Here is a 22,771-nt window from a genome sequence, read left to right as displayed (position 1 = left end):
CACAGCCACCGACCTCATCTCTGCCTTGCTACCTGGACTTGGGTCACAAACTACCTTCCATCAATTTCTCCATGATTTCAAGATCTTCCCTACCATGAGCCATTCACCTATGCTGTGAAAAGGCATCTCACTCGCTACTAGTCAGATTTTAGGTCACCCTCTAAAAGTCACCTCCAAAGAAAGGTTTCCTAAAACTTCTCTTATTGGGTGAAGGAGGGCTCTGTCCTCCCTCAGAAGATACTGCACAGTATTTTCTTTCATCTTATCTGTTTACTTTCTACTATCCACCTCTCTCTCCAAGCTGTAAGCTCCTGTTGTGTTTATTAGAATCTGGCACAGTGCCTGATACTCAGCTATCAATGAATGGGGATTGAATTATCCCAGTCATAGACAGAGAGAACAGGGGCCATAATATGTTTTTTGAATGTTTTTTTTCCAAGTCTACGAGGTAGGCTGGACAGAACCCAATTGGTATTCTTTGTGATAAATAGTGAGGCAGTGGTCTTGTGAGAAAGAACGAAGGTGAGAGAAACAGCTTACAAGCCCATCACCAGACAGGAGACCACCTATGGTCTTCTCAGAAATGAAGCCAGGCCCCCATTCTCCTTATCACTCATCATACTGATTGACAATTAATCAACTAATCACATCCTAGAACAGTATTCCTTTTGTATTGCAGATGGATTGGAAAAAACTCAGTAGCTTTTTAGGCTCTTGGTACTGGCCAAGTTAGGTTTGTTAAAAAAGTTATGCCCGGATATATTCTATTGAGTCCAATAGGTCAAGTCTGTCCCATTCCCTACAGCAAATACTGCAACCAGCCAAGTATTTCTCATGAAAGTTTTTGTTTGCATTCTGGAAAATGATCTGCTTAATTTAAATTCAAGGCATCCATAGCTAATTCAATTGCTTTTTTTCTCTATCCCAATATACTTGATCATTTTATAGGCTGGGTGAATAACATACATAATTTGCTTTCATTTAAATTTAATGAAAGGTCCTGTGTTGATCATTGATGATACAAAATGAGAACTGACGTTCAGGACCTGGCCATGCTTTTATGATCTTAGTAGGTCTCCACCCTGGCTGCACCTTAGAACCACTAGCAGAGCTTAACAAAAATACTTGTATTCAGCCTGCATCCCAGACCTGGAGTAAGACTTTCCATGGATGGGGCATAAACTTTACAATTTTTTAAGCCCTCAGGTGATTCAAGTATATAGCCCAGGAGCAGAAATGCTGGCTACTCATCCTGGCTCAGGCTAACTCAGTTGCTTCCCTAAAGGATGCTCTTGTAAAGTCCACTCCCTGCTTGGCCATGCCTGATCACCTTTGCATCTTTTTCATGTAGTTCTTCCTGAGATTTGCCAGAGAAGAGTAGATGCTACGCAATGAGGAGGAAGTGCCAGAGGTCCCAAAGGAAGGATAGGGGGCTTTCTAGAAGGAGGAATTTGCAACACTCTTCCTATTAATGCTTCTAAATTTAATTGTATGAGGAGCTTTCTTTTCCTCCTTCCCTCATTTCTCCCTCCTCATTGTTAAATCTCTGTATCCTCCTCCCTTGCCCCTTTGTTTAATCCCTGCCTCCCTGTCTTACCCTGCCTCCCTCTCTCTCACTCTCTTTTTCTAGCATCTGCTCCGCCCCCACCTTTCTCTCTCTCTTTCATTTGTGTCTTCATCTCTCTCTACTCTCTGGTCTCTTCTTCCCTCTCACTCTTTCTGCCTTTGTGTCATTGTGACTCCACATGTAGGTCTGTGTGTCACTTGTCTCCATTTCTCTCTCACTTGCAGTATTTCTGTCTCTTGGCTCTGTTTCTCTCCCCCTACCGACATCTTTCTCTCTTCTGTCTACCTGCACCTCACCTGGGTGTCTCTCCTCCCCTACCTCTCTCTTTCTTTCATCTCCCTGTCTCTATCTTTCTCCCTCCTGCTCTTTCTCAGTTTATTATCCTTCTGGAAAGAGTAACTGTGCAAGTGGCTAGGTGGGGTGGGATGCTGATGGGGCTTACCGGAGCCACTGGGGTCTGGCTTCCTCTCTGGCTTCAGCCCTTTCATGACACAAATGCTCTCCATGACCAGCTTGACAGGGCCTGGTGGGTTCTGCATCGACTTCACCAATGAGATGTCAGTCGGGTTCAGAGTGTCGAGGGCTGCAAGTGCAGCCTCCAGTGCCGGCATGGCCTCAGCCAGATCCCCTTCACATTCATTCTGCGGGCAGCACAGAGACAGAAGGGATGAGTTCCTGGAGTCCAGAAAACACACACACACACACACCAGACAAGGCTAGAGGAAACACAGGAAGCCAGAAGAGGCACTTGCCTCCTCTTAAAGCTTGCACTTGGCAGGCTCTGACCATTGACTGCTAGTAGGGCCACAGGCCCTTTTTTTTTTTTTTTTTTTGAGAGAGATTTTCCCTATAGGGCGCGTGTGCTCGCCAAACAGACAGAGAGAGACATAGAGACAGAAAGCGAGAAATCACCCCCCAGGGGGGATGGTCATGCCGCAGTCCCTTCTCCTCCAGTCTCCTCTCGGGATCATGGGCACGCACGCACACGCGCCTGGCGTGAGTTTTAAGCCACCGGGTCCGGGACGCGAACCGCGGTCGACTACGTGGGAGTCCAGCGACATAGCCATTACGCTAACTGCTGGTTCCCAAACACATTCCAGGACTCGAACCGTGGTCATTTGCCATGTGGGATCCAGCCACCTTAACCTTCACGCCACCTGCAGGCGTGGGCCACAGGCCCTTTTGAGGATCATGATTTATATGTCCTAGACATTTGAGCATTCACCTCATTTGTGATCTTAAAAAATTAAGCTTTTAATGCATCAGATAAGAGACTGATAACCAGAAAACACAAGGAACTAAAGAAGCTGTTTGGAAAAAAATGATCAACCCTATTAAAAGATGGGAGAAGGAGTTGAAAAAAACACTCTCTAAAGATGACATATGAATAGCTAAAAGACATAAGAAAAAATGCTCAGCATACCTCATCCTAAGGGAAATGCAGATTAAAACAACAATGAGGTACCACCTAACCCCAGTCAAAATGTCTAAGATTAAAAAACAAAAAAATAGTAAGTGTTGGCAGGGGTGTGGTGAAAAGGGAACTCTTTTACACAGCTGCTGGGAATGTAAATTGATCCAGCTATTGTGTAGAACAATTTGGAGATTCCTCAAAAATCTACAAATAGAACTACCATATGACCCAGTAATCCCACTCCTCGGTATCTACCCAAAGGATAGAAGAATTTTTCACTGGAAAAGTGCTTGCACATTGATGTTTATTGCAGCACTATTCACAATTGATAAGACATGGAACCAACCCAAATGCCCCCATACGGATGAATGGTTGAAAAACTGTGGCACAAATACTCTATGGAATACTGTTTAGCCATAAAACCAACAAAACCCTGGTTTCTGACAGAAAGTGGAAGAATATGGAAGATTTACTGCTGAGTGAAGCATGCCAGGCTATGAAGGAGAGACATTGTATGTCCCCACTTAATATATACTGACTGCACTCTATAACTGAAACTGATTGACTAAAAGATATACAAACACAAGAGATGAGTGTGAATGCCAGATGTGGTGTGTGTGGAGGGAAAGACATTTGAAGGAGGGATACAGAGGCAGAGCATTGATGGGATGGGGAGGTGTGATGTTACCTGTTGAAGATATTTTGATCAACTGGACTGGGGAGAAATGTTCACATATTGAAATGTTCACTTTGTAAGCTAAACAATGTGATTGAATGTATATAAATTAATTAATAAATTAAAAAGGTAATTAAAAAATTAAGCTTTTAGTTTTTAACAAATTCCCAAGAGATACATGAGTTGAACGAGCCACACCCATTGATCATTGAGAGATGGAATAAAGGAGGAAGCTTGGGAGTTGAGTGACAGATGGGAAGAAGGTGAGGGCAAGTGTAGGGACAAAGCTAGGCGTGAGGGGTGGGGGAAGGTCAGCAATGGAGTGAGGTCTGGAATTTATTTCATATTCTCAGAGATGGGGCAGGGTGGAGTTTTTAATATGGGGTAAAGCATAGATATTGGATAAAGTTTAAGGCAGGAGAAATGAAGAATGGAGTTAGAGTTTAGAGCGAGGTAAGGAGTCAGAGACAGAGCTGAGCCCAGGGAAAATGAGATGGTATGTACTTTTTCCATTGTTTGTTTATCTAAACACAAAATTAAAACAATGGAATATTATTCACTATAAAAAGGAATGATGTTCTCTTACCTGCTATGATACCTTGAAAACATGCTTGGCGAAAGAAGTCAGACACAAAAGGCCTTCTGTTATATGATCCCATTTATATGAAATGTGCAGAATGGGCAAATTCATAGATGCAAAAAGTAGATTCAGTGGTTACCACAGTGGCTGGGGAGGCAGGTGGGGGTGTGACTTCTAATGGGTATAGGTTTTTGGTTTTTGTTTGTTTGTTTGTTTGTTTTTTGAGAGTTTTTGCTATAGGACACGTGTGCTTACCAGAAAGACAGACAGAAAGTGAGAAATCACCCCCCTGGGGGGATGGCTATGCCATAATCCCTTCTCCTCCATTCTCCTCTCCGGATCTTGGGCACACATGCACATGCACCCGATGTGAGTTTAAGCCACCAGGTCCAGGACTCAAACTGCAGTCGACTACACACGAGTCCAGCAACATAGCCATTACTCCATCTGCTGGTCCCAAGGGTATAGGTTTCTTTTGGGAGTGATGAAAAGGTTCTAGAATTAGATAGTGGTGATGGTTGTACAACTTTGTGGATATACTAACAACCATTGAATACAATTTAAAAGGGCAAATATTAAAGGTATGTGCATTATACCTCAAGTTATAAATTTTATTTATTTATTTACTTTTATTACCAGAGGGCATGTGCATTCTCCAAAGAAATACAGAGTCCGGGAGAAGACACCACTCCCCTCCCCCAGTAGGGCTTGGCTGAGCCACAATCTCTCCTCTCCATTTCTCCATCCAATGGGGATGTGGGGCATATACACACACGTGCCCCACGTGGTTTTCAGGTTGCCAGGCCCAGGATTCAAATGGTGCAGACGGCCACATGGGGTCAGGCTCCCTTCATCTCTGAGCTATGGAGCCAGCTCAATATATACTTTAAAAAAAAAAAAAAAAAGCTTAACACTATAGGATTTTAGAACTGGAAGGGACCTCATATATTTGTCAGTAACTAAGTTTCTCCCCAACATACACACGCACACACACAGTCACACACACACACACACACACACAATTTCTAAGAGGTAAAATGAGTTAGCCAAAGTCACACAGCAGGCTAGTTACAGAGTCAGGCTATCAGCTACCAGTCTGTGACTTTTCTGCTAGTCCTCTAAGACCAAGGAGTGGTCACACAGCCATAATTGAAGAGAAACTTCACAAGAGAACATTAATTCTTAGACAACTTAAGAGAGCATGTGTTGAAGTCTTTGCTCTGTTTTCTTACATACATTTGTGTGCACACACATGTATATGTATACTATGTGTGTGTGTATAATTGATTCTTATTGTAGGTTTTCTGCTTTCCTTATAAACTTACAGCAATGTTTTATCTGGCTTCATTATGAAAATACCCCCTCATCCCAAATGAACCATATCAGATGTCCCCAATATCAAAATGGAATATCCCATGGCAATAATAGCACAGTCCTGTGGCAACTTGGTTTGTTCATTCTTCATCCCTAGCTCGTGTGCCAGGTGCAAGATCAGAGGAAGAACTGAAGCTGGTCCTTGCTATTTCTCATGGTTAGCTTCAGAAAGGGTTCGGTGGCCAAAAAGGCAAAGGTATTAGCTCAGTCACAGCTTTGGATAGCTGGTGGCTTTCAATGTTCCCAGGCACCCAAGGCTTCAACAATAGTCTGATGTTACTCTTCCAACATGCCTGACAACTGTCCTACACATGCATCTTGCCTCTCTAGGCTTGGCACCTCTGCTCCTTTTCCTAAGGTATAAGGTCTGGGTTCCAGCTCAGTCATGAAAACAAGCTCATTTTCAAAAAAAGCCTCTCCTTGTTACAAATAATGTCCCAATTTTCAACACTGGTTCTCAACCTTGGTTGTGCATTAGAGTCCTTGAGCAGCACCTAGAACATCCTCCAGGTCAAACTTCACACTCAGAAATTCTGATTCACTCAGTCTAGGTGAGGTCTGGGCTTCTGCATTTTTAAAACTCCAATAATGATTCTGATGCACAACTCCATTGAGAAACTCCAGTTCACATCACTGAAACTGAAAGCACTGGGTAAGAGGGAATATGCTTCAGTGCCCAATAGACCAATGGTGAAATAGCATCTTGCTTAGCAATGCACCCACTCAAAATGGTCATTAAGATGATCAAACGTGGATCAGCAGATGGTGTAATGGTTACTTGGCTGGTCGCCCATGTAGTTGACCGCGGTTTGAGTGCCAGACCCGGCTACTTAAAACTCACAATGGGTGCACGTGCATGCGTGTCCAAGATCCTGAGAGGAGATGAAATTGCGGCAAGGCCATCCCCCTTGGGGGGTATTTCTTGCTTTCTGTCTGTCTCTCTGTCCAAAGAACACATGTAACCTATAACCAAGATCTCTCTAAAATAAAAATAAAAAAAATAATAAATAAATAATAATTTAAAGAAAAAGATAATCATATTACATTTAAAAAATGTTTGTGATAGGATGTTAAGTAGGAAAAAAGTGATAGAAATCACAATTATGCTATGATTTCAATAATGTAAAACTATCCATGTATATAGATAGGGACTAGAAAAAAACTAATTGAAATAGAAAATCAAAAAGGTGTTAAAATCAAGTTTTTAAATTTTTGTTTTTGTTCTTGCTAAAGTGTGCATGCTTGCCAGAGAGAGAGGGAGATAGAGAGAGAGAAGACAAAGTACCCTCATGGGGGATGATCCCACCATAATCCTTTCTCCTCCTTCTTTCCTTTCCTTTGAGGTTTTGGGCACGTGGGCCCACGTGCCTGGCATGTTTCTCAAGCTGCCAGGTTTGAAACTTTAACTGCATGGTTGGCCACTGTAAGATCTAGCTGCCTTAATCACCAGACCACAGAGCCAGGCCATGGAGCCAGCCCGAAATTGAGTTCTTAAAGATTCTTTGTATGTGCTGTTACAATATTTGTTTCTGTGATAAAGACATTATAATTAAAAGTGGTCCTTGTGTCTTAGCAATTCAACGAGCAACAAGGCTGTTTGAGATTCGAAGCAGAGTGCACTCTCGAATCTACACTAACTCTGGCATTATATATTATCCTCATTAAAGGGGAAAGAGATGATTCATTAGCTCAGAAAGAATCTGCCAATTTAAGCAAACCATTGTTCCTATGAATCACTTGTTTGAAACCTGACTCTTCCAGTCTCCCCATCTTCCCAAAAGGGATTCCTTGGGCTAGGCTGAGCAGGAACTATGCTCAGTATTAGGCAGCACACTGGGCGCTCCCTCGTGTTGTGTCATTTCTAGGGATGCAAGGAGATTAGAGAAAATTAGCAGCCCTGAGTGGTTCAGGACCTGATTCTGGTCCACATGAACGCCTCAGGAAAACTGCAGAGCAATCACAGAGTTCTCATCCTCCCTGGATTGTTTCTCCCACCTCCGGATTCACTTCCAGGTTGTCACTCCCAGGATTAGGGATAGGACGGCAGAGCATTAAACCTCACCCTCCCTCTTCACCGAAACCTGAGATGGCAATCTGTTGAGTGTGGTGGGAATTCCTGGGTCATCTCCTTACGAACCTGTGTCATGCCTCCCTCCTGCTACTCTGAGTCGTGGTTTTTCACTGACATTATGGGCAAGAATCCTGGGTATGATGATCCCTTCCCTATGGTACCCAGAGGTGGTGGGAAGCTGGCCTTTATCACACAGGCAAGCCCAATTGGTATAGGACAATGGAATTCAATTTTGGAGAATAGCTAACATGAAACATTAAGTTGTTTTTATGATAACATTTTTAATAAACAGAAAATGCATCTTTTTCACAATATTCTATGATTCTTAAACTAAGCTCAAGTATTCAGAATTCATAAAAATTATCTGTGATAATAACTATATATAAAAATTATGTAATTAGTGACAACACTGTTATCCTATAAGCCTTTTTTTAGCATTTTTTATTATTATTTATATGACCATTAAGTTTTGACATGCGCTACAAACTCAACATGTTTTTTCTCTCAGTACCCCCATTATAGATGAGGAAACTGAATAAATTGTGCCCTGAAGTGTCTGATTCTCATACAAGACCATGGAGGAGTTGCGAAATGATGGGCTTTCAGGGCTCAGGTCAATGATACAAGTGTGGGAAGTGGGTTGGATGGAGTTTTGAACTGGAACACACAGCAGGCTACTCAGTGCTGGGGATGGGTGTGGCAGGAACACAGGTCCAATGTTGCCAGGATGCCTGATTGATTTTAAGTTGAAAAACTTAGAATATGGGGAACGGGCAGTTAGCGTAATGGCTATGTTGCTGGACTCCCACGTAGTCGACCGCGGTTCGCGTCCCGGACCTGGTGGCTTAAAACTCATGCCGGGCGCGTGTGCGTGCGTGCCCAAGATCCCGAGAGGAGAATGGAGGAGAAAGGATTGTGGCGTGACCATCCCCCCTGGGGGGTGATTTCTCGCTTTCTGTCTCTATGTCTCTCTCTGTCTGTCTGGTGAGCACACGCACCCTATAGCAATAAACCTCTCCAAAAAAAAAAAGAACAAAAAACAAAAAAACATAGAATTTTCACTTGAAATCTTATTTTTAAAAGTTAATAGCTATTTCTGATTAAAACAAAAACAAAACACACTGTGTGTATCGCAGGGTACCTGTGCCTGCCTGCAACTTCAGGGATACTGGTCAAATGCCAGAGCTGGGCAGTCAAAAAGCTCTAGGTCTGAATGCCAATGCAGTCACTTGGCAGCTATGCGACCTTGGACAGATCATTTCAGTTCTCACACCATAATTTCCTCCTCTGTAAGCTGGGAATAATACCATTTATCTTGCAGGACTGTTAAAATAATAAAAGATTAAACCTCTCCTTAGCGTAATGGCTATGTCGCTGGACTCCCATGTAGTTGACCACGGTTCGTGTCCCGGACCTGGTGGCTTAAACTCACGCCAGGCGCGCGTGCGTGAGTGTGTGTTTGTGTGTGCACCCAAGATCCTGAGAGGAGAATGGAGGAGAAGGGATTGCAGCGTGGCCATCCCCCCTGTGGGGTGATTTCTCACTTCCTGTCTCTCTGTCTCTCTCTGTCTTTCTGGCGAGCCCATGCACCCTATAGCAAAAACCACTCCAAAAAATAAAAAATAAAAAACAAAAAAAACAAGATAATAAAAGGTAATGTACGTCAACCAGAGAATACAACCTCCATGTTGGCCTTGCTGACTCCTACTTCCTCACTGCCTAGAAGAGTGCCAGCACCTAGTAGGTGTTCAATAAATATTTGTTAAATGAAGGAATACCAGAGAAACACCATGGTATTGATGAGTTGTGGCTATTTTCACTTTCTCATCAAATGGAAAATCACCTGCTAGATTATGGTGGTTCGTGCTTGGTGGTCACGATCTTCGATGGTTTCCATTTCCCTCCTACCCATGCCACCAAGATTGTAAGTGAACAAGCCTCTGTAATCAAGGGTATTTATTGTGTGTCCCTGAGATAAGGAATCAGACCCCAAGAGAATCTACCAGAGGCCACACCTGAGAAGTCCTTAGAGAAAAGCCAGTCTGGAAAGCCTGCTCTCCTCAAGAAAATGTCCCACACCCTACTTACGATAGAAGCCAGACATAAATTATTTCTTGCTAAAACTATTGCTTAAAGAACAATTGAAAAGACTTTTCTAACAGCTAAGTGGCAGCATAGGGACAAGAATCTTAAATATTAGGTGCCATGAATCTAGAATTTTTTTTTTTTAATTATTTTAGGGACCAAGAGATGGTGTAGTGCTTATGTTGCTGGACTCTCACATAGCTGACCACAGTTCAAGTCTCAATCCCAGTGACTTGGAAATCATGCTGGGCACATGTGCATGCATGCCCAAGATCCCAGGAGGACAATGGAGAAGGGATTGCAGCATGGCCATCTCTACTAAGGGGTGATTTCTCACCTTCCCTCTTACTGTGTCTGTTTCTTTCTCTCTCTGGTGAGCACACACACTCTAAGGCAAAAACCTCTCTCTCTGTGCATGTGTATAATTATTTTATTTATTTAATTTTATTTATTACTCTTAGTTTTTAATCTGACCAGAGAGAGAGGGAAAGGGAAAGTGAGAAAGCAAGCCACCAGGTCCAGGACTTAAACCATGGTCAGCCATGTGGGAGTCCAGTGCCTTAACCACCTTGCCACCTGCTGGGCTGAACCCAAAATTCTAATCCCTCTAATCAGCTGTGCAGCTCTGCAAAGTGATTTCACCACTGAACTTCAGATTTTAAAAACTGTTATTCCTATGTCTCAAGGTAGTTTTGATACTCAAATGGAATTATGTGCTACAAAGTGCTTTTGGAACTATATAACAACACATTAATGTTAACCAGTTTTTCCTTTAATATCTGAATATAGATCAAGTCCTTCCCCAACTATTTCTTCTTTGATAAAGAATCACCTGCAGGACCAGCAGGTGGCATAATGGTGACATCATTGTACTCCACATAGTCAACTGAGGTTCAAGTCCCGGACCTAGCAGCTTAAAACTCATGCCAGGCACGTGTGCATGCGTGCCCAAGATCTTGAGAGGAGAATGAAGAAGAAGGGATTGTGGACATCCCCCTTGGGGAGGGGATTGGTTTCTCACTTTCTGTCTCTCTCTCTCTCTGTGTGATGAACACATGCACCCTACAGCAAAAATCTCTTAAAAAAAATCACCTTCAAACTGGGTCCTTTGGGTTCAATGTTCTGTCATTTGACAAATATTTGCTCTACACTTACAACACACCAGACACAACTGAGCAAAAATATGGTGGAAGTGAAGGAGACAGCCATGTGGCTATACTAAAGAAAGGGCAAAGGAAACAGTGCAAAGGGCCTGGTTTGGGAGTGTGCCTTGGGTTTATTTAAGGAATAGCTAGGAGGCCAGTGTGGCCAGAGCAAGTGAATGAGGAAGAAGTAGTCAGATATGAGCTCATATCAGCTGGGTTTGTAGTTTGGCTCTGGGTGAGACAGAGAATATTTGTAAAATGGTAGTGCTTTAGAGAGAGCCCAGTGTCAAAGGGACTTGCTTCATCACTTACTATCTACATGATGCTGGGAAAGTTAGCTACCTTTTCTTTTTTTAAAAATTATTTACAAATTTATATGTTATTATTATTATTATTTAATTTGTTATAGGGCATGTGTGCTCAACAGAGAGGGAAAATGAGAAAGCAAGCTACCAAGTCCAGGACTCGAACCATGGTTGGCCATGTGCGAGTCGAGTGCATTAATCACCATGCCCCCTGCTGGCCCCACCTCCCCTTTCTGAGTCTCACATTGCCTGCAAGATGTGCATGACTGTATACTCTCCGCAGAGCTACTCCCTTCCTGTCCTCTGGGCTTGTCATACCTTGATTCCCTGGGCAATGGCAGCAGCAGCGTTGGCCTCTTTCTCATCTGCCTGCACCAGTAGTTTCTTGGCATCGGCCTCTTTGGTCTCCTCTTCAATTTTCACCATCATCTTGGCAGTCTCCTCTGATGTATGGATGAGTTGAGGTTGGAGGGCTGTCAGTTCTACTTGCATGACTGCCACCTGCAAGCAGAGCATGATAGGAGATATCCAGGTCAGCTGGGTCCAGGACAAAATGGGCAAAGCTGACAAGAGTTGAAATGATTCCCCAACCCATAACATTGGCAAAAAATACATACTAACAATTCTGACATGGTACTAGGCAGATATTTGTGGGCTGGGCCTTATCTCTTTGATCTTTCAACACTTAATGAGTTCATACTACACACGGTGGTGGATAAGCAATGTGCCGGGCACTAATATATAATGGTGAACAAAAACATTTTAAAAGACACAGTTTATTCCCTCATTGACCATATATTCTAGTGTTGGGGCAGGGAGATCGACCAAAAGTAAGTTAAAAAAAAATTAAACCTACATATTTTAAGGCTGTGAAGGAAACATACACAGCCAAATTACCTGAGAAGGAAGAAACATTCAAAGTCATTTTCTGGTAGTGCATTTGGCTCAATGTGTGTGGCCACCTCCCCCAATTCACACGTCGATAACTAATTCCCAATTTAATGGTATTTGGAGGGAGAGGTCATTATGATTGAATAAGGTCAGGAGAGTAAAACCTTCATGGTGGGATAAATGTCCTTAAGAAAAGAGGAAGAAGCATGAGATCTATCTCTTTCCGCAAAGTGAAAACATAGCAAGAAGGCATCTGTTGGCAGACCAGGAAGAGAGCCCTCATCAGTCACCAGATCTATTGGTGTCTTGATTTTAGACTTTCTAGCCTCCAGAACAATCAGATACAAATGTTGTTTGGCCATCCAGCTTATGGTTCTCATTTTAGCATTTAGAGAAATGCCCTCTAAAACATTCCTTTCCATTGGTCTTCTGGTCTCTGTTTAAATACTTGTAATGATGGGGAGCTCTCAGCGGAGCTGCGCCATTGAGACAACTAAACTCATTAGATGTTCATAATGAAGATGTCGTTTTCTAGGGTAGCTCAGACACAGAGGACTGGATGTTAAGTATTTACAGAGGGTTTCATGAACTTATACCCACTGTCCCCAGCAAGCCTGTATGAGAGAAGCACAGCATGCTGGCTAGTTGAGGAACACATGTTCTAGAGTCTTGGAGATCTGAGTTTCAGTTTTGACCCAACTCCTTGCCAGGTGGTATGACCATGGACAAGTTGTGAGTCTCTCTGCATCTAAGTTTCTTTGTTGTAACATGGAGATGACAACAGTACTTTCCTCATACACAAAGCTAAACATGCAGTAGAGCTCAAGGAATGCTAACCAGCACTGTTATTCTTCCTTCTGGTCTAGGTCCTTTTATTGCTCCTCAAACACTTTGCTCACTCTTGTCTGGATGGACTCCAATTTCAACATTTCTCTAAAATCCAAATATCCTGAGTTGGACCCAACTCCCCCAAGAGCAGAGCAACCGAGGCCACTTCTGACATTCTCTCCCATTCCTGTGTTGTGGTTTGCTGTAATGCAATAGGCCAAATACTGTGATCAGTCAGTTACCTTAGTTCCTTGTTGGTGCTGAAAGTCCATCTCTTTTTCTTTTCTTTTCTTTTCTTTTTTGGAGAGGTTTTTGCTATAGGGCGTGTGCACTTGCCAGAAAGACAGAGAGAGACAGAGAGATAGAAAGCAAGAAATCACCCCCCTGGGGGGATGGCTATGTCGCAATCTCTTCTTCTCCATTCTCCTCTTGGGATCTTGGGCACGCACACACATGCGCCCGGCCTGAGTTTAAGCCACCGAGTCCAGGACTCAAACCGCGGTCGGCTACATGGGAGTTCAGCAACATAGCTATTATGCTAACTGCTGGGCCCTGACAGTCCATCTCTTAATATGTATGGCTCTTATTTTAGTTTGTCAAGGGATTCCAAGTGCAAATCGATTAATAACTCATAAGCCAGGCACTTTGTTAGAGGGCTGTACTTGTGTCAGATCATTTAGTCTTTACAACAGCTATTATTTTTTTTAATTTTTAAAGAATTTTTAATTTAACTTTATTTATTTATTCATTCATTTAAATCTGACCAGAGAGGAAGAGAGCAAAGGGCTGGGGAGAGGGGGAAGGTAAGAAAGCAAGGCGCCAGATCTGGGACTCGAATCAAGGTCAGCCATGTGGGAATCCAGAGCCCTTAACCACCACATCACTTGCCAGCCACCATAACAGCTATAATTATCACCTTTTTATAGGAGAGGAATCTAAGACCTAATGCTCTTAACGTTGCATTACCAGGCCCAGTTCCCCACAGGGTAGGACAAGTAGGGTACCTGCCTTGGGCAGGTACAATTTAAGGGGGCACCAAAACCCTCAGTACTTAAGGCTGGTGGTACTTGATTGGAATATTTTATGAAATAAAATTAATTGGAAAAAAAATACCACCATGAACAAAAATATCAAAAATCTTATGTAAGGTAAGGATCCCATAGGGCTGGGATTAGAATAGGCCAAATGAGGGGAATGCTGCAAATGCAGGCTCGGACCCTGTCTTTATTTCACACTTCCCTGAATTCTGCACCTGAACAAGTGCCTCCCCATGTCTGCCTCATCCGAGGCCTCTTTGTCCTTGCTCTCTGTGGCAGTGCTCACCTGTGAAGCTGCAAAATCGAGTTTGTGCAAGCCTGTCAGGTAGCGGTTCCTCATCATATCCACCTCTTGCCTCTTGATATTCAGTAGGGTCTTGAAGGTTAGAATCAATTCAAGATAAGAGGTGGGGGTAACATAATTATGTCTGCGAAGTGTACTGTAATAATCAAGTGACAGATTCTTTACACTCTCTTGAAAATATTTGCACATGGAGACGACCCTAGTAAGGACATAAATGTGGTTAGTAGGCAAGCCCCCACTTCTCCAGAGAGATCTGGCATAGTCAGAGGGTATAAAAAGACACGTTGATTATGGACCACAAGAATCCAAAATTCTCTGAAGACAGGTCGATAGACCTGAAGGAGAGAAGGATAGAAGGAAGTATAAATTCTTACTATTTATAATGACTTTTGATCAGGTCAAAGATCTCTTTGATGAACCACTAAGATTTAAGCAGGAGTTCCTAACTTTGGATAGTCATAGAGAAGCCTTCCAACCTTGCAGAATAATGTTTTTAAATACATAAAATAAAGTACATAGGATTACTAAGGAAACCAGTTAAATTGAAATAGACTTTTCAAAAGATTTTGAAAACAAAATTTGTGATGTAGTGATAGATGTGCTTAATTTTTGATACATTAAATCAGTAAACAGTTGGGGGGAGAAGGAAAAGATAGCAAATATTTTAGCCTTTCTGGACCCATGGTGTCTGTTGTAACTACTCAACTCTGCCACTGCAGTGCAGAAGAGCCTGAGACAATGTGTAAATCAATGGGCATGACTGTTTCAATAAAACTTTATTTACAAATACAGTCTAGGAATTGGACTTGGTCATGGAAAAGTGTTCCAGTCTCTGCATTAAATAACAAGATTACACAGCAGGTCTAAAAATCACCATTTGAAGAACATGATAAACCTAAGTATTTATAATGACTGACTGAGTTATGAAAAGAACTAATTCTTGTTGGTAACAAAGTCACAGGCCCTGCCAATCCTGCTGGGGTTTGCTGCCTGCATTCGTCATTGAGGGAAATGCAAACCAGTTGGATGTCAGTGGAAATAAAGATGTAATCTTCCCTTATTTATATTCATGGACCCACTGAATTTTATTCATGAATCTTTGGACCCAGGTAGGGGTTTTCTGGTCTAGTAAATAAAATTCAAAATTCTCAAAATAAAATTTAAGGCCATGAACACTCTGACCCTTGCCTACTTCTTTATTTTCACTCATGTATTTAATAAATAGTAATTGAACCTACTTTGTACCAGGCACCTGCTAGGCACTAAGGACACCAAGTAATAAGGCAGATGACTGAGGAACATCTAGGGTGGTTGACACTCTCATTTCTTCCCTTATTCTAGCCCAAATTAAGTTCTCTCTCTCTTTCTTCTCCCTCTCTCTCTCTCTCTCTCTCATTTATCTGTGTTTCATACATAAAAGTGTAAGGTTTTCCACTCTCACAAAAAACAGTTTTCAGGGAACCAGCAGTTAGCGTAATGGCTATGTCGCTGGACTCCCACGTAGTCGACTGCGGTTCGTGTCCCGGACCTGGTGGCTTAAAACTCATGCCGGGCGCTTGTGCGTGCTTGCCCAAGATCCCGAGAGGAGAATGGAGGAGAAGGGATTGCGGCGTGACCATCCCCCCTGGGGGGTGATTTCTCGCTTTCTGTCTCTATGTCTCTCTCTGTCTGTCTGGCGAGCGCACGCGCCCTACAGTGAAAATCTCTCCAAAAAAAAAAAAAAAAACAAAAAACAGTTTTCTTCATCCGCTCAGCAGTTCCTGTTGAGAATGTGTGTTCTAAGACAATTGGTGTATTATTATTCCAGGTCCTCACTGCTATGACAACATTGAATCCCCAAGACAATTCTAAACAATGCAATTTTATTTTTTTTCAGCAAACATGCTTTATTAAATATCTAACAAAATGTGATTCTATTTAAAAGGATAAGACATTTTGTATATGCAAGTTGATAAATTTTTAAAATAGCAACAAGAATAGAGTCAGCATCTGGATTTTCAGTTTGGAATGGGATCTGGGGTGGTAAAATGCAGCTAACACTTACTCTGTCCGAATGTTGTCATCAAGCTCCACATCTTCTAGAAACTTGTTGGCAACCAGCTCCAGGGCATCTGTGGGCCATGACTGGAACCAATCAATTGTACAGCAATTGATCAGCGAAGGGAACATCCGTAGGCGGTTACGAAAGGCGTCCCCAATTGGGCTCATGGCTAATGAAAAATAGACTCTGTTATTTCTCTTTATCCAAGGCAGGGAGACCCAAAGAGGCTATTAGGTGTTTCCAAGGATTGTGGAGGGATAAGGGCTATCACTGTGTTTCCTATTGGTACCTCCAGGGATGTTATTGTGCATAGCCATGATGAGTACTTGGAAACTCAGAGGAATCATGGGGTATTTTCATGTAACCCTTTGTGATAGGGTTTCAGTTTATTAGAATAGCCATTGAATTAGTCTTCCATAGTCACTGTTGCTCTTTCTGGATCCCTAAGTTACTTGGCCAGAGTGGCCTGAATCTTTGACCCAGTCTCTCTGTTTATGTTGACTCACAAACGCCGGAAGCAATAGATGCCCCATGCATACTAATTTATAGAAGTTGCTGAAGGGCATTGGCTTATTTCTGACTCCATTTCCATCCAATCATAAATGTTGGGTTCTATACTCCAAATTCCATTCATCATTTATTTAGACTCAATGAGGTAGAAGGAAGCATGATGTACAAGTGAAATTGTGAGGAGTATGTCAGTATGGCTGAAGAGCAGAGAGAAGTGCAGTTTGATTTGATATGAAGGTGGAGAGGATACAAGGGACACAGTCTTGCAGGTGACCTATAGGACCACAGGCTAGGAATTTGGGTCTGTTATTATTATTATTATTTAGAGAGATAGTTTTGCTAGAGGGCATGTGTGCTCACCAGAGAGACAGAAAGTGAGAAATCACACCCCCAGGGGATGGCCACAATGCAATCCCTTCTCCTCCATCCTCCTCTTAGGATCTTGGGCACCCATACACATGTGCCTGGCATGAGATTTAAGCCACTGGGTCCAAACTTGAACTCAGGTCGACTATATGGGAAGCCAGTGACATAACTATTCCACCATCTGCTGGTTCCAGAAATTTGGGTCTTTGTCCTAATGGAAAGCAATTTAAGTTTGTGTGTGTATGTGTTTACGCAATGATATTTGCAACACGTGAAATAAAATCATCCTGGCTCAGTGAAACAGAAAGGTCTAGAACAGATGAGAATAGATATAGAAAAGTTAGGTTACTTCTGTAGAGGTGAGATCTGGGTGAAATGAGGGTGGTTTAGTCAATGTGAAGGTGATAGAGATGGAGAAGGTGGATATAAGAGATAAGAGGTAAAAATCAACTGGACTTTTGGAAAGAAATATGAAAGACAACTTCTAGGTTTCGGGATAGAATAGGGGATGTCATTCACAAAGAACCCCAGACATTGTTCTGCATTGGGGTAATATGCTTAAATGTAATCTTTCCCACAAAACAATTAAGAGACTAGGGGACAGTGAAACAATTTTCCAATAGTTGCTCAGGAGAGTGGGAAAAGCTGCCAGAGGAACTCCAGGTCCTAACCCCTGTCTGGTGCCTTCAGTTAGCTCTGGGAACACTATAAAGGCATTGGGCTACATACACTCAGAAGACACTGCAACACTGAGGAAAAAGGGAAAATGGAATTAGCTTATTCTTACCAAGGACAACGTGAAGGTTCTTTTTCACCCTCTCAATAAAGAAGTTATACATAGAAAGAGGAGTGACTTCGATCTTCTCTCCTCCTGCCCTTGCTGCCACTTGCATCTTCTCCACAATGTCAGCCTTCTCATCAGCTGGGAAGATGTTGGGCACATCACCTGTGTTCAGAAGCATGTTGATGTCCTCAACAAATGACTCATCCTTGATCTGGTTGTCGGCAAAGAGGAATACGGTACTCTTGGTGGCCATACCGACCTGCAGCATGATCTTTTTTAGGTCCTCCCGCCAGTCATTGCCTGTGTAGTTCTTAGTGATCTCGATCTGGTATAGCTCATATGAGTTCATGAATGTGGACAATTTGGTGGCACTCTGCCGGCCACTGCCCCCAATGCCCACCAGGAGCAAGTGGCCTTTATTTTGCTTCAGGACCCTGCAGATCCTGGAGATGTGCTCAATGGCAAACTTGAACATGACCAAGGACATGGGGGCCTTGCTGATGTTGTTGAACTCTTCCAGATAGTACTCCATGACCACAGTGAGCTGTTTCAGGTCAATGATCTCATCATAAATTTTGGGGTCACTTTCTGGCTTGAAGAAATCTCCAAAGAAGAGACTACGTATGTTATCATCAACAATCTTTCCAGTGGGTGACAAGTGGATGAGGACCTGTGAGAAAGATAAAGTCTCAGTCAGGCATTCAGTCAGTGGCCTTCCCTAGCATTGGGAAATATGGAGGGAATGGAAGATGTGTTTGTTTTCTCTGAGCACATCCTTCAAAGTCATGGCTTATCAATCTATTTATTTTATTTTATTTTATTTTTGGAGAGGTTTTCACTATAGGGTGCGTGCACTCACCAGACAGACAGAGAGAGACAGAGAGACAGAAAGTGAGAAATCACCCCCCAGGGGGAATGGCCACACCGCAATCCCTTCTCTTCCATTCTCCTCTCGGGATCTTGGGCACGCACGCACACGTGCCCGCCGTGAGTTTTAAGCCACCGGGTCCAGGACGCAAACCACAGTCGACTACATGGGAGTCCAGCGACATAGCCATTACGCTAACTGCTGGTCCCTCAATCTATTTTTTTGAAAAGACATTATTTGAGGATCTGATGGTCATAAAGACTATGATGAAGGACAATATGGATATTAGAGAAATAGTGTGAAAGTCTGGATTATCTATTTACTAAATAGTTAAAGCATTGGTGGTCAGGTTGTAAGGTCACAGAGAAGGCAGTTGAAGGATGGCATCATTTTCTATGTGCTTGTTCCTTCACTGAATAGAGGCACACACACTACCCTCAGTCTCCACTCTGTGCTTGAACTAGGAATGTTTTAGATGATTCCTCGTGATATTAGAAGCTGGCTATGCCTGTGCACTTAATACAACATGAAACACTTTTGCTATTTTCCTATGGAGAAGTCACAGCTTCATGGCTATGAAGGTGGAACCAGATGATCTGAACATAGAAATTTTAAACAACTTTTCTTACAGTAAAATGGAAAAGAGAAAATATTCAGAAATGGAAGACCATGACAATCTTCCACCTGTTTTGTTTGTTTGTTTGTTTTTACCATGACCTTAGTGAAACCATGAAAATTTAAGGTTCTCAACTCACAAATTAATTGACCCTAAAGAGTCATTGTAAGCTAATTATGAATAAGTAACATCATATATTAAAATGCTTTGAATGAGTCCAAAGTTAAATGTTACTATGAAAGTGAAGCAAAGTTGAGCCAAGTAAAATGTCACCAAATTAAATGACTAGTCGACTCGATACTGTTTTCTGAGATTCAGAAAACAGAGCTATGAGTCTCTATTGAAGGGGACCTGAAATCCAAGACTAATGTGGTCAAACCTTTGGAAAGGTTATTGAGGTCAAAGGTTACAGTCTGGCTTACCTTCTCTACAGTCTGCTTGAAGCAATTAGAGGTGGTTTCTTTCACCATATTGAAGAAGACCTGTCTGTCTTCCTTGTCAATCAGACGGTCATAGAAGACCCGATAAACTTCATGGATCCAAAGCCGGATAAGTTTTTCTACATCCTAAAAATCCAGAGTTAATTGTTTGATTGAAAGGAAGATGGTGCCTAAGGTGGTAATTCTCAAGTAGCATCTAGATCTTGGATTAAATGAGATAATGCTGGGGCCAGCAGGTGGTATGGAGGTTAAGGTGTTGGATCCCATAGGGCTTATTGCATGACTTAGGTCCCAAAGCCAGCAGCTCAAACATCACACTTGGCATATGTGTGAGTGCCCAAAATCTCAAGAGGAGGTGGAGGAGAAGGGACTGTGGTATTGGTATACCCCTTTGTGGGTGATTTCTCACTCTCCCTCTTTCTTTTTGTCTGTCTTTCTCTGGTGAGTGCATACACCCTATAGTAAAAACTAAAAAATAAAAAAATAAGATAATGTTTTTTATAAAATACTTAGCATAAATGCTCATAAAAGTTATAAAATAAAAGGTTAGCTATTATTTACAGCACTCTGTGCATTCTGTGTAGTCAGGGATATTGTTGAGCAATCTTGGTAATGATGAGTAATAATGGCTGACCTGCAGGTGGGTGTGAGGGCAGAGTAATACTCCTTGGATCACCCGGGAGAAGTCCCGCAAATTAAAGACATAATGTGACTTGGAAGGAGTTGGCAAGAAGTTCTCCACTGCAGCTCTATAAATTGTCTTCGTAGCTTGTACCAGCATCTTTCCATACCTCAGGAGGAAGGAGAAAACAGACCAGTCAAGAAGGGTCCACAACTGAGAACCCCCGGGTCAACATCTGGGAAGGCATAGGAAACCCTTACCTTAAGAATATCACATCAAATCCTTTCCCAAAGTGCCAGTCAACAATTGAACTAAAAATTTTTGTTAAAATGTCATCCTCAAAGGCGTCGATGGAAATGATATTCAGATGGCGAGTGAACCGTCCTGGAAAACAGACGTGTGTGTGTGTGTGTGCGCACGCGTGTGTGTGTGTGTACACACTCACATTTGCTGGGATATAAGAGAGCTGGTTTTCTTTCTGCCTTGTCTTTAAGTTCTAGAGTATGTGATCACATGTAGCCATTTAAACTTAGTATTAAATAGTATATTAAAGATTATTTTTTTTTAGTCTCACTAGCCACATTTCAAGTTCTCAAGAGCCACATCTGGCTGGTAGCTATTGTACCACACAGTATAAATATAGGACATCTCTATAAGTGCAGAAGTTCTAATAGTGCTGGTCTGGTGTTCAAGATTGTGTTTAAAAGAAAAGGCAATCCACGATCATTGGGAAGTAGCTTTTGCTCCACTTTTGTTCCACGCTTGATCAGGACAGAATGCACCAACCCTCCACTCACAAAGATGGCCCTATTTGCTGGTGGTGGTGGCGTGGGGGTAGGGAGAATGGGAGAAAATGTGCTCTCTCCTTCACATACCAGTAATATCATTTCTTCCTCCTCCAGGGGGCCCCATGGCTGTCACAAGTAGCACATCCACAATATCCAGCCTGTTTGTGTCTTTCTTGTCAAACCAGTAACCATGGTCAATCCATTGCCTTAGGAGCTCGATGGGGGGCTGGGCCCCATATACCTCCTTGGCTGGCATGTTAAGGTCATCTGGAACAAGGAGTCACCACCACACATTGTTAAGTCCATGGGATCCTCTGCTTTTGAAGGAAGTAATAGATTACAGTTTCCTTTGTAGGAGAGTCTATCCCCATTTGTCTCATTCCCTGTTCCAGACAGGGCTTAGTCAGTGCACATTCCAACCAGATATGAAAGGGTTTTCCTGGGTTCTGGGATCTCCTGTCTCATTGAGATTTCTGCCTTTGGAACTATAAGGATGTATGGATTAGCATGTATTGGGTACCAAGAAACCTGGGTTTGGGTCATGGCTTTGAGTTTTCTAGCTGTTTCATCTAGGACAGGGAATTTTACCTTCTGAAGCCTCAACTAACTAGTAGTAGAATGATAATGATGGTTAATAACCTTATAGGTTGGTAAGGTAAGACTCAAATGAAAAAAGTGAGGAAATACTTCATAAATAGGTAAAGTCCTGGAAAACTTCAATGTGCTTATTTCACTAATATTTAACAAACTGTAAGGTTCCTTCATTGACAACATTTATCTAACACAAAATGGAACGAGGCTTATCACAAAGTATGTGCTGCTTTTGGAGATGCAAGAGAACACACACTGCAGTTCCTTTCTGGAACAATTCCTCCCTACAAGGAAGAAAGGAAAGAAGGGAGGGGGGGAGGAAAGAAATGGAAGGAAAGAAGACTAAATTATATTAACCAGAAAAATTATACTTCCCAGAGAGGGTCAAAGGACTGTGCAGTGGCCCTACAAAGGGAAGCTCTGGTTTGCTGCCTCTTGGGGTGGAAGAACCTGGTTGTCTCCAAACTTGAGTCAATGCCTTACCCACAAACACCACTGATTTCTTCCCTATGGGAGGCCCAAAAAGGCCCTTTCGTCGTCGATCCAGCTTGGACATGATCATATCCTGGGTCTGATTGGCTGAGGTTCTGGCAGAGAAATTGATGCAATTTGGCAGGTAGATATTTTTGGGAAGGCGGAGAAGAAAGTTGTTGGTGATGGCCGATTTGCCAGTGCCTGTGGGACCCACGAACAACACTGGAATCTCATGGTCCAGGTAGGTTTTCAAGAAGAAGGACTGGCGAGCTGTCTCCATTGTGGGGATAATGAGTTCTGAGACCTGGACCACGAAAACATGGGAGAGTCTTGGTTCTGAGCCTTGAGGTAGGGGTCTTGGCATTCAAGAAACCTGGGTTCAAATTCTATTAGG

General features: G+C 42.5%; 1 protein-coding gene across 1 annotated transcript in view; it reads right to left on the bottom strand.

The window, feature by feature from the left end:
- DNAH3 (dynein axonemal heavy chain 3) overlaps positions 1 to 22,771 on the bottom strand; it is a 172,248-nt gene that overhangs the window by 24,060 nt on the left and 125,417 nt on the right. The window contains exons 43-52 of the mRNA XM_027773745.1: positions 22,387 to 22,681; positions 21,400 to 21,579; positions 20,785 to 20,908; positions 20,537 to 20,693; positions 19,885 to 20,028; positions 17,982 to 18,648; positions 16,322 to 16,487; positions 14,260 to 14,476; positions 11,536 to 11,718; positions 2,010 to 2,208 (exon numbers count right to left, since the gene is read on the bottom strand). Coding sequence (XP_027629546.1) covers positions 2,010 to 2,208; positions 11,536 to 11,718; positions 14,260 to 14,476; positions 16,322 to 16,487; positions 17,982 to 18,648; positions 19,885 to 20,028; positions 20,537 to 20,693; positions 20,785 to 20,908; positions 21,400 to 21,579; positions 22,387 to 22,681 — 2,332 coding nt within the window. The remainder of the gene's footprint in view (positions 1 to 2,009; positions 2,209 to 11,535; positions 11,719 to 14,259; positions 14,477 to 16,321; positions 16,488 to 17,981; positions 18,649 to 19,884; positions 20,029 to 20,536; positions 20,694 to 20,784; positions 20,909 to 21,399; positions 21,580 to 22,386; positions 22,682 to 22,771) is intronic.

Source organism: Tupaia chinensis, unplaced genomic scaffold, assembly GCF_000334495.1.
Source record: "Tupaia chinensis unplaced genomic scaffold, TupChi_1.0 Scaffold000367_1, whole genome shotgun sequence".
NCBI classification, from domain to species: Eukaryota; Metazoa; Chordata; class Mammalia; order Scandentia; family Tupaiidae; genus Tupaia; species Tupaia belangeri.
The sequence above is the reverse complement of the archived record's forward strand: the minus strand, read 5'-3'. Positions and strand labels throughout refer to the sequence as shown.